The sequence below is a fragment of the Lepidochelys olivacea genome (assembly GCF_965140295.1).
Source record: "Lepidochelys olivacea isolate rLepOli2 genome assembly, chromosome: 7".
NCBI lineage: Eukaryota > Metazoa > Chordata > Testudines > Cheloniidae > Lepidochelys > Lepidochelys olivacea.
Genome location: NC_140417.1, coordinates 26062790 through 26075203, shown reverse-complemented (window position 1 = coordinate 26075203; position 12414 = coordinate 26062790). Strand labels below are relative to the sequence as shown.

The following is a 12414-nucleotide window of genomic DNA, read 5'->3' as shown; positions in this document are numbered from 1 at the left end:
ACTGCTATGGGTGGTTACAGGAAATTGAGGGAGGAGGCGGGCATGCCCTGTACAGGAGTATGAGGAGATAGGGTACGTACACTGATCCAGGCACTATTTTTAAAAAAAACACTGTTCTTATAGATGTAAGGTGTATGCTCACCTATAGTGGGATCCACACTGACATATACTCAAAGATAATATTTTGGAAAGAGGGAGAAACTTATTGTGAGCTTAGCGAAGTGATACAGGACCACTTACAATGTTTTCATTACAACAGAATGAAAAACTATGAGGTATATGTAAGGTTTTAGAACAGGTGAATATCTTACTTGTACAGTAAGGTATCAGGTAATCCACATGTGACTCCCTGTCTGAAGCGTTTAAATCTAACACTACTACACCATGCTCTCTTTTCACAGATACAAATATACAATATATAAATGAAGCTGCTCTCCTACCTGAGTAAGCTCATATGCTCTATAAGCCAACAAGGAATTTACTTTATTAGCATTCTTTGAAACATGGCACTCATGCTTTGGTGTTGGATCTAATGCACTTTTAACAGTTGATTCCATTGTTTTCACACCCATGTGGTCATATATGCTTTTCATTTTTCCCTATAGAGCAAAAAAAAGAATTGCAGGGTTAAATTCTTAACTATATCATTTATTGGAGCAGCTACAAATTAAGAACAGCAGCACTGTAAGAATGAGGTAACTGACAATTAGTTACAAGTATTTATAAAAGTCATTCTCATTCCATCTTTTTGGAGAAAAAGCAAAAAGTTGAAGGAACAACAAAAACAAACCAATTAAATCTGCAGGGAAAAAGCTATGTTGTGGTTTACTAAAGTCAATGTATGCTTTTAAATAAAAATGGTTACATATTTTCTTCCTACTACAAAGCCTTGTATACTCGGATTCTTTCCAAAAAGAAAAAACAAGTAGCAGAATTCTGTAACAAGACACCAAAAGAAAGCAAGCTTCAGTAGTAAGAAACACAGCCTTTGAAGATAAAAAGCTAAGAGTAGAAGTTACCTTTATTATTTTAAAAATAATCACATCACCACTTGCTCCAGCTTCCAGAGGATTAGCCTGTAATAAATCAGCATATCTGGAGAGATATACACCTGATGAGGAAGGTAAAGTACAAAGTTAAGAAAACAAAGTTTCTGAACATTAAAATGTTACACTTAGGAGATTAATTAGCAAGACAAGAGTTATAGCCATTTCTATAACAAGACAAATATCAGTTTAGTAAAATTGTAGCAATACTGTAGCTACATGGATGGGCAAACAGACTAAATGCTTGATGAGAAGCATAGCAGTGTGTTCAGCCACCTTTCATGCTACTTTCATTCCACAGTTAGGCTTGGCAGAATTAGATTTTTCTTCTTTGAACCAATTTTTATTTTTTACAGTTGTAGGATTGGAATTAGGGCAGAGCTGACAGTGGTGCTGCAGGGGGCTCCCTGTACTGCCAAGCAGCTCAAAACATCAGGGCACAAGGTGTGCCAGTAGCTGCAGTCATCCTGGCCCAGCAGAGTAGAGGTCCCCAGCCAGGACTGCAAGGATGACAAGCCCCAGCTGTGGAGCGGCCACCGTACTGCTAAAATATTTCCTGCCCAGGGATGGCTTCCACACACTCTGGCTGGTAAATGACTGAGCAAGGCCATGACAGTGGAACCGTAGAGAATTCCCTGCATGGCCATGGTCCTGGAACACCTGATCCCTGACAAGCTATAGGGAAGGCTGGGTCCTGGTGGGACATAGCACAGACTCCTGACCAGAGCTGTGTCTGTTAACCCTCTGCAGCTCCTTAACCCTTTCCCCCATTGTTTGCCTCCTTGTAGAGTTTCAGCTGAGTTGGGGGTATAGTTATGCTGGAAGGCATTAAATGGATGCCATCAACCAGTTCTTTGGTCTACAGACAACTGCAGGAGTGCAAAACTACAACTTCAAGCTAAACAGATCACAGGGGCTTCCCCCAATCTGGTTTTCCAACTGTCCCCAAAAATGACTAGAATTCTACCAATGGATGCTTAGAACATTACCTGAAATTTTGTAATTGGGTAATTCATTCTTACTTCTGTGAAAGCCAGTTTTAAGACAAGCTTAATATTGTTTCTTAATTCATGTATTTGTGAACTGTACTGCTCCTGAATCAAAGGTCATTACCTCAAACCAGCTGGGTGGGATTTTTCCTGAAGTGCTAATTTTGGGAAATTCTATGGCAAGGACAATAGGTTTAAAGTAATACACATTATTCAGATTGTAAAAATCATACTGTCTGATGTAAATATATAGAAAGAGAAGAGACAAAGATATAGTTACCCATGGAAGGACTGCCAAGAATTGTTATTTTGGAATGGCCCGCCTGTAGTCCCTTTTCACATATATTTTGCACCTGAATTGAACAAAATATCTCATTTTAGATGCATACATATTTGCAAAGTTAGTATATGAGTGGAACAGGCAACAGTTTAATAAAACTCTCCTTTTTAAGACTCCATACTCTAAGTTATATTTCTATGCCAAATACTGAATACAAAATTAGCGTAATCTCAATTATAGTTGTACTTTGTGTTCTTATACAACTCTTATGGCAGTAGTTCTCAAATTTTGTACTGGTGACAAAATACATAGCAAGCCTCTGAGTGCAACCCCCCTTAAATATATACTAAAAAAAGTGTTTTTAATTTGTAACACCATTAAAAATGCTGGATGCAAAGCAGGGTTTGGGGTGGAGGCTGACAGCTCACGACACCCCATGTAATAATCTCGCAACCCCCTGTTTGAGAACCCCTGTCTTAGGGCATAAACTTTAATGCATGCCAAATGTGGATAGTTATGTTTGCTGTAGAGGCAATGTGTTTATTGGTATAGACCTATACAACTTAACCATAGCCATCTAAAAAATTATAGAAAATAAGATGTGCTTGATCAACAGCCACACACTCCAAAAAGTAGTAATTACAAATTCAAGACTTCTCTCTGTATCATAAAGATAAAGAGAATACAGAATCTTTGCCTCCTCCAATCTACATTCATCGTAAGGTAGTAACAGAAGGGCCCCATCTAATATGGTGCCTTTCCTATAGCATCCTGGTTGCAAATATGGCAGATTATGTAGGGCTCTTGCGGACATACGTGTACACACACACCAGTCTGATCACAGAGGACATACATCCCAGAAAGCAGCATGAAGATATCTTATTTTTACTCTCCCTACTTTTACATCCGAAAGAAGGGACTCACTGCAATAGTTTCAACTAGCCAACAAATCACACAATTTTCAGGGGGGGGGGGGGGGGTGTCTCCCTTGTGTTCATGTCAAGAGAAAAGCAGTACAAGTTACCTGAGGATCCCCCCAAAAAAGTCTCAAAATCAAGCAGGCAATACCCCTTTTTGAGGTGTTAGAGCATGTATATTTAAAAAAGCCAAAGATTTAAACACACTATAGGTAAAACTTCAAATGCACATTTTTTTTTTGGTAATAAACATAAGCCTAAGAGGTATGATCCCAAAAGGTAAAGAAAACAAAACATTTGTAACTGGGGCCCTATTAATTCCACAGCATAACAAATCAGTTCTATGACAAGATTCCTCTCTTCTGTAATTACTATGGCTCCCTTGTGCTGAATTCTGCAGATGCAGAACACATATCAGTAGTTAGTGAATCCTAAAGTCATCAACATAAAACATTTCTGTTTGAAAGACCATCCCAAAGGAGTAACAAGAAAAATGAAAAGTTTTTATAAAACTTGTCTGTTCTCACCTGAGGTCGATCAACCATCAGAAACGCATAGGATTCAACAAGCTCTTTTTCTAGGCGACCATCACATTTCAGTTCTCTGCGTTTTTCTGTGAACTATTATCAAACAAAGTCTTAATACGTGCAATGAAGAAACTAGTATTGGCATGATCAAATGCTACCTGGCTTCCAAGAAGCCTAATTTGGCTGAGTTACAGTCTACATTGGCAGATCCAGGTGCAAATAATCAAAAGGCTGATTTGAATGAGGTTAATGTTTCAGCAATTTCCAATAAACAATTTCAGAAGAGTCTGTATCCTTTCACCTAGGGTATGGGAGGGGGAAGCATTCAGCTTAAGTTCCATATCATTTTGGACTTACACCTGGAATGCAAGTCTTATGGTTCAGAAGTTGATCACCACTTCTGATCCCCTGATTTCTGTTGCACAAAAACCAAGACCAAATTTCATACTTTGTTAGTCTTGCCTCACTGCTATCAGTTTGTTTTCTTCAGTTACAAAAATCTGATACAGTTACCAGCAAGCTTGCATTGGACCCATGTGTTATTTTAACAGAATAAAAAAGGGAAAAAAAAAAAAAAAGGTGCCCTTTAACTAGTGCTTCTCCTTTCTTGAAAATGAATATTATATTTCTTCTCCCCATGCTTGAAAACTTTGTAGTATTCAGCCAAATTACGTAGCTACAAAAACACTCAAGAAATCATCAACAGTTTGTGAATTGGCTGAAAACAAGACAATACACAAGCCAGTAAAATGTGACTTTATACATCAGACCCTCGCTAGAATGCACGTCTATATAGCGTGAATTTGCATATAATGCTGTCGTGGCCATGAATCCCAAATTTAATTACTTTAATTGCAATTCATTTTAACGTGGTCCCCGCGTTAATGCGGTACCGCGCATGGATCCCAATTCCTGTGTTCTAGCGAGGGTCCGATGGCATTGTATGCAGAATGCAGTGAGATTTTTTTGGTGTGGCAGCGAGGAGACAAATCAGTTTTTTCTTCAAGAGGGTTCAGCACAGTATTTTTACGACTGCTTGTTAGTTTTAAACCAAGTCACACTGCTTGGATTTGCCAATTCAGCTCTTGAACTTGTTTTGCCACTGCTTCTGAGAGAACTATAAATCTAGAAGAGATTATATGGATTTAGTGCGAGAGCAATATTTAAAGTTAAATAGACTATTACCGCTCATCCTAAAGGCATTAAAGCTGTATTGGAAGATGCCGCCATTAATTTACAACCATTAATTATGCACTTCAAAATTGAAAGACAAACAGGAAGCACAACTCTCAAAACAGCGGTACTGGCACTAGCTCCTCCTCACATTTTTCCCCTCACTTCATTTCACTCAATTCAGGGTGCAAGAGTTTCATCCACTATAAAACTCTTCGATATTCCTGACATCAAACCAGCAGCATGAAATTTCTAAGCATAGTCAGTAGTAAAACTGCTGGAACAGTAGTAGTCTGGACATTTTGGGCCAGATTCTGCAACTGGATACCAGACCTCTGAGGCAGCACAGTCTTGGTTACCGGCTTGACTATGACCAAAAGGAGATTTAAATGTTGCAGGCTGTTTTCTACGCTGCAATCTTCTGATCTCTTTTGGAAAGACTTAAAGGATCCAACACTTAAGTATATGAAACCGTTTGGCTTCAAGTAAATGGAGTTGGGCAAAACCACTGAAGTTTATAGCTTACACACTGTTTCATAAAGGGTAAACTCTGGGTACTCACCTCCTTTTCCAACAGCTCGCTATGGATTAAGCTGGCTCTTTTGTAATTGAAATTGGTCACCGAACCTGACTCCAAATAAGATGAATGCAAAATTTTCACAACATCTTCAAATTCTCGAGAGCCCATAGCTACTGGCTGAAAGAGTGCTATTCAGAGAGAAGGAAGTTAGTATTAATACACATTTGACAGCTTCCCAGTACATTTTCGTTTCACTAACAGTTTTATAAAATCAAGACAAAAATCCTATTTAGTTTAATGGTTCGATTCATTTTAGATATTTCGTATTAAAAACTGTCTCACAAAAAGGTAGAATTTAGGCTTGTCAGTATCACAGCCAGGCATGTCATTATTTCTCCATCCCCCACCAGCATTTAATTTTGAGCAAGTTGTCACCTTAGTTTACAAAAGCTTTCCAAGGAAAGTATACTAATGTAATTTCAACATACTCCCAAGAAAGTAGCAGACATACAATGCAAAAAGCTGTAACGTACAGTTAGACAGAACAATGTGTTATTGTAAGAATGCAGGAGTTTCAGAATGTAGCCAGTTTTCTCCACACACAAAAAACCCCCCGCACACACTGATGTTACAGTGTCTGGTCAATATGTAGGCTACTTACCTTAACACTAAATGGCTATTATAGAGGGGACAATATAGATTCAGCTATGGTTGCTCACACTCTAGTTTAAGAAATCCCCCAAGACAACATGGGTCTGCTGTATAACATAATTATGCATTCACAGAGATGGCCAATTCAAAATTTACTTTTTTTGCTAAGCTATTGCCTAAATCTACATAGCAGTCTCCTTGGTTTGGTTTTATCTTTCAGCCCTCATCTCCATTCCCACCCACCATTTTAGCTACACAGCATGAGGGTCAAATGACCAGCTGGGGACTGTAGAGCATGGAGTAGTAAAGAACTGAAGCTCTGACTTAGAGAGAGAAGCCCCAGAGAAATGGAGCTGTATTCCTAAGACATCTTAAGCATTATGTACCAGGTATTTTCCCTACACAGCTTTTTTTTTTTTCCAGGTCATTGTTAGGACCCTACCAAATTCACAGTCCATTTTGGTCAATGTCATGGTCATAGGATTTTAAAAATTGTAAATTTCATGACTTCAGATATTTAAATCTGAAATTTCATGGTGTTGTAACAGTAGGGGTCCTGACCCAAAAGCGGGTTGTGTGGGGTCACAAAGTTATTGTGGGAGGGTGGCAATACCGCAACACCTACTTCTGCACTGCCTTCAGAACTGAGCCCTTGGACAGCCACTGCCATACTCTGGCCACCCAGCTCTGAAGGCAATTCAGAAGTAAGGGTGGCAATACTTTGACCCCCCCCCTCCCAACACCCTTTTGGGTTGGGATCCCCCCAGTTTGAGAAACGCTGGTCTCCCTCATGAAGCCTGTAGGGTATAGGGTAAAAGTACACAAAAGACCAGATTTCATGGTCCATGGTGTGTTTTTTCACGACTGTGAATTTGGTAGGGCTCTAGTAACTATACTTTCCTTCTTGAACTCCTCTAAGAGTAAGACCAGAAATAAGCTTAATGAATACCATTAATCTAAACCATGTGCACATATTACAGGATGTGGTGATGGTTATAAAGATCTAATACTTATGTGTTTATCTTTTAGGCATAGTAATGTAGACAATATGATCTGGAACTGCACTTCTGTAATTACAATCAGGACTTGGTTGGAACAAAAAACTTGACATTGTATGGTTCCTATACAGATTATGCCTTCAACTGGTGGTACTGGGGCTATGTACCTCCTGAGCTGTATTAAACCTAAGCTAGAGAAGGTATTTTAAGTCCTAAGTAACGGGTGATACGTACAGAAAAATGTTCCCTGACCTACCCCAAATGGTCCCTTCCTTTAATAAAAAACAAAACACACACAAAAAACCAAAACCAACCCCCCGAAACCCAGATTGTGTTAAAACTTCGTTGGCTGGGTTTTTGCTGCCCGAAGTTCGGGGTTGGCCATTTTCCAGTTTTTGTAAAGTTAACTGATTTATAGCATCCTTGTGCCATAGGAACTATGCCCAATGGTTTGTGATATTTTGTTTGAAGTACAAAAGAGATTTCACTACACTTGCACAGAAGCTAGACCAGTATTATAACAGTCATTTTGTTAGAAAGAAAACAGAGACAGAGGGACAATGTCACTTCAATGTTTGACATCAGATATTAGTGCTTGACTGTCTAGACTGTACAGCTATGTGTTGTTTTCAATGCCAAAACACCATTAGTCAACTTCCATATATGACTCTCAGTAAGCAATATATCAATTCATTCAAATTATCAGATGAAATTTGCAGGTTTCCTTTGTTTTTTTTAAAAGACTGATACTCGCAACTATGTCAGGAAAATAATCTGGCTTTCTTGGGGAATACTGACTGTCTTCACCTGACACTTCAGGTTTCCAGGAATACAAAGCATTTTCCTTCTTATCAAATCAGTAAAAATAGCAGCATGATATTGCTCTTTAGAAATGAAATGTTTCTGCCACCAAGATATGAAAAGTACTATTTTCCTGAAGTCACTGTTTTCTAGTGCATCAAGACAGATATGCACTGATAAAATAGGACATCACAATGGTTAATATAAGCCTTGAGCTTGTATTATTGTAGCGTCTTTCACCCTAAAAGGTCCATAAGCAGTTTACAAATTCAGGGAAATCACTTAATCCCCTAGGGTGGAAACTGTCGATGGTGAGCAGCATGTAACCATCCTTCCCAAAAGTTTGGTAAGAATAATGGAAAATAAACATCTAATGAAAGGTCAGATAATACAGGTCGGCAAAAAAACACCCTCACATGAGCTACAGTTTGGCCAACAACCCAGCACTTACAAGTGCCCTGGAGTCTTTAATGACAAGTAAGCAAGACCTTGATTTTGCATCTAGACATAGAAAGAAGGAGTGGCACCCTAACATAAGGGCCAATTCAGGAAGGTACTCAAACATGTGCCTATCTTTAAGCATAGGAGCAGCAGTGGGACTACACAAGCATATATTTAACTGCCTTTCGGAAATCAGAGGCATAATGCAGATGAGTTAGTCCAACAGGGAGCCCAAAGGAAGACTGGTACCAGCACTATTTCTTGTGCACTTGCCTTTCCCTGTCGCAATTGGCCTCTCAAAGCAATGGGCCAGCTTGCAAGATATGGCTTTAAAAAAAAAAAAAAAAAAAGTCACATGAGATGGTAGTAGGCCACATGGTTTATGAACAAAACAGGAAACTGTACTACTGCAATTAGTACCGTGTGTGACTAGATACCATAAAACGGACCAAAACCTCAAGCACAAATAAATTTAATCTTTCCTGCTTATAAATATATTTAAGGTCATACTCCCTGAATGGTCCCTATGGAAAAAGGAGAGCAATTAAAAAAAAAAAAAAAAGCAGCCTCCTGAAATTTAATGAAAGTTTATATAAAGTTCCCCCCAGAAGTTAGAGTCCAATAAAGAATCAATAAAAAGAGCCTCATTATATAATCTGTCATTTAGCTCCATCTGCTTTGTTCAATTCAAGTTAAAACATATTTTCTGTAACTCTCTAGATGGTAGGCCTAGCCTGGATATCATGCGTTCATTTGTTTCTAGTCATCATTCAAGAAACACCTATTCCTGCTTCAGAAACTGAAGAAGCTGGTATACCGAGAATTTACCTATGTTTTCTGACTTTGCAAATTCCATGTACAGCTTTTAAATGGCCTCACATAGCTATTTAGAAAAACCGTCTAAAGTATAATAGGTTTTAGTGTCCTTTTTTAAATGTAATGTAAGAGAAAATGTAGTCATGACTTACACTGATATAGTGCTTTCATCATGGAGGAGTGCAAAGAACTTTTATAGGTCATACATTATAGGGATCAGCTTCCCACAACTAAAAAACAGTCACCTTGTGGGTACAACACAGCAGCCATTCTGCACCAGCAATGCTACAACATAATTTTAGACAAGAAATCAAGAATAACTTCCACGAGAAGTTATAGAAGAATTGGGGGAGGAAGGGCGGGGGGGGGGGGCACGTAATGTTGCTTAGTGTTCCCAAGTTTGGGATTTGGGCAGGGCAGCAATATCAACATCCCTACCTTTCCAAGGAGAGTCATGTCAACTTTATCAGCCATTAAGTGCTTGGTGGAAGAACAGCGTGATCTTGGTTTCAGAACTCACCCAGAAGACCAAAGAGCCAGCAGTGCATTGTCACTCTGCCATTAAAATTGGGACACTGGTGTAGTACTGATTTAGTACCACAACTTCCCAATTTATCATCAACACTTCCTGCACCACCCAAGTTCTCTCTGGAAGCTTTCCATCTAATTACCGATCTGGCCTAATTTTGTGATGGCTTCTGATAAGTGATATCATGGCACATTATACTATGGTATGGTTATGGCAACAGCCAAGCACCCATAAACAATCAACCAGCATATGTATATGATGGAATGGAAAGAAATGTTTCAAGTGTCCAAAAGTTTTAACTAGCAAGTATTATTAAAAACAGAGACCTCTTTGGACAATATTTTAAAGAAGAAATTCTGATACACCAAAAGATGAAATCCATAAGACCATGCCAAATAAAATCTTGATGTTAGCAACTCAGTTGCAACCAGTTAGATCAGACTAGTCTCCCCCTCCATCCCAAAGGAAGTGACAGAAGAAGCCCTAAACTCAAGATATTTAAAATGCTTGACTGGTCAGAAACATACACTGCAGGAAACAATCCTGCACAGACAGGTGATGTACTAGATGACCTAGAAGGTGTTTTCCAGACTTAGTTTATATATTTCAGGTTTATCCAAATTCACAATGGAACCCAGTGCTAGAAAGGTACTTTAAAAAAAAAAAAAACAAAAAAAAACTATGTAATGCACTGAATGCCTCCGAGATTGGTTGTATAACTTCGTGGTTAAAACAATCACACTTGGTCTTGGAGAATCTGAAAAGAGAGGAGCCATTTTTTAATCCAGACATTTTTCTATCAGATGACCATCAAGGAGAACAGGACACCATTACTTTTAAGTCAATCTGCTCCTTTTACATTAGCCTCTGCTAGCTTCATATCTACATTTGTATTCCTGAGAGAATTAGTGCCATCTTCAAAATGGGAAAGAGAAATGGGATAATCAAACAAACCTACCTTCACTTCCTCCTAACAGAACAAAATTTTAAAGAAAAAGTTTACATTTTACAAAATTTTTACAAAAGTTAAAACAGCCTCTTTGAAAGATGAAAACCCTATATGAAAATGGTTTTGCAATGGTAACTGTTGTGTTATTGAGCCCTTATTCCACTACTGGGGAAGGGCAAGAAAGGGGAAACTTTGAGGGGTGGGGAGGAGGAGAACCAAAATAAGTAAATCTTCTTGGCAAATTAACAAAATAAAAGCAAGCAGAAATGAACAGAGTCTCCCAGAAAATGAGAGCGAGCGAGCACTGGCTTTCAGAGAAAGTTCTATTAAAAAAAAAAAACAGTAGCCTCAAACAAGTAGCAGTTCCAGTGTGGGGCACATGAATGTGGGATGCACACTTCTCTCCTGCAAACAGATGGAGACACAGGCAAGCTTTCCATGGGTAAGGAAAGAAGGGCAATCTTCTCTGCATGTGTCTCAGAAGTAGACACCTACATAAAATGTTTACCAGCTCAATCTAAATATAGACGTACTTGTCTCCTGCAGAGGAAAGAAGGGGGAAAGATAGAGAAAGAACCATCTTCTCTGTATATCCGTGTGTGTCCCACAGAGAACCATCTTCTCTGCGTGTGTGTGCGTGCACCTCAGAAGTGGGGCTGCGATAAACCGTTTCCAAGCCCGCCCTGATCAAATCCAGCCTTTTTCATTTTTAAGCCACCATCTCAAATTCAAGCTCCGACTTTTTTTTCCTTACACAAAGAGGAGAATTTAAAATGCCTCTAACACTAAAATCTCATCCCCAGAAGCCTCTCTAATCGGAGCCATGCCACAGCCTCCTCCACACCCGCAGGATTTTGCATGCAGCTGTGAGAAGTGTATAAAGAGCCTCCCTAATGAATAAGATGAAGAGGGGGGTGAGGGAGAGAAGAAGGGGGGAGGAAGGGAACAACCTTTCTTTTCTCTGCTCTTCCTGGGGATCTGAAAATTCCTCCTAATAGGCAGATCTTCAGGGGTCTTGGGGAGAGGGGGAGGACCCCCCAACACGTCGCTAGGTTGTTGTAGCTGCTGCTGTTCACGTGCGGTGGAGACACTGCTCTTCCGCTGGCTACTGCTGAGATTTGGGGGGGGTTTCTCTTCTGTAGCAGCCACCAGCAGCGCCTCCTCAGCGGTACTATCAGAGCGGCCGCCATTTTGTGTGTTGTCCTCAGCTGCTGCTGCGCCGCTGCTCTCCACACCAAGGAGGCCCCGGTCGTTCTTCTCCGTCCGCTGAAGCTCCTCCGGCTCTATCTCGCCACCGCCAGTAACCCCAGCATCCGCCATTGAACTCTATGGCGAGGAAACAACTGAGCGCTAACAACTGTTTCTTCTCTTCTCCCACGGAGCCGCCCCTTCCCAAGCTCCATGCACCACCCACCCCTAGCCTCTACCGCGCTGCTCCGCTCTACCACTCCAGTCGCTCACTTTATGGCAACAACTCCGCCTCTCCTCCCCCCAACATGGCGGCTGCGCCGCAGCTGGGAAAGGGGCGTGGCCAGCGCCCGGCCAGCGGCGGCCAATCAATGCGTGGGGCAGGTTATAAATATGGGAGGAGGTGGCTGCCGCGCAAGTGGCGCAGTAAGGCGAGAACGTCTCAAGCCGGCAAAAATGGCACGGCACCTCGTTTGGCGCGCCTTTGCCTCAGATGCGTCCTTCCCACTCCTAGACTCCTTGTGGTGGCTGGTTCCCATCCCTATTGGGCCGTGGCAGCAAGATAAAGGAGAGTTCATAGTGATCTTGT

At 40.4% G+C, this 12414-nt stretch overlaps 1 protein-coding gene across 6 annotated transcripts in view; it reads right to left on the bottom strand.

Annotated features, from left to right (window-relative positions):
* Positions 1-12139, bottom strand: part of TASOR (transcription activation suppressor) — a 51858-nt gene extending 39719 nt beyond the window's left edge. For 2 of the 6 annotated variants that reach the window (XM_084635520.1, XM_084635521.1), the window contains exons 1-6: positions 11588-12136; positions 5495-5640; positions 3760-3852; positions 2316-2388; positions 1020-1111; positions 441-599 (exon numbers count right to left, since the gene is read on the bottom strand). In XM_084635520.1, the coding sequence (XP_084491646.1) occupies positions 441-599; positions 1020-1111; positions 2316-2388; positions 3760-3852; positions 5495-5640; positions 11588-11957 (933 nt within the window). In that variant the 5' untranslated portion in view covers positions 11958-12136. Of the gene's footprint in view, positions 1-440; positions 600-1019; positions 1112-2315; positions 2389-3759; positions 3853-5494; positions 5641-11587 lie in introns of all 6 variants that reach the window. The other 4 variants (XM_084635523.1, XM_084635522.1, XM_084635524.1 and 1 more) reach the window with 3 other exon arrangements.
* Between the last annotated feature and the right edge of the window lie 275 nt (positions 12140-12414).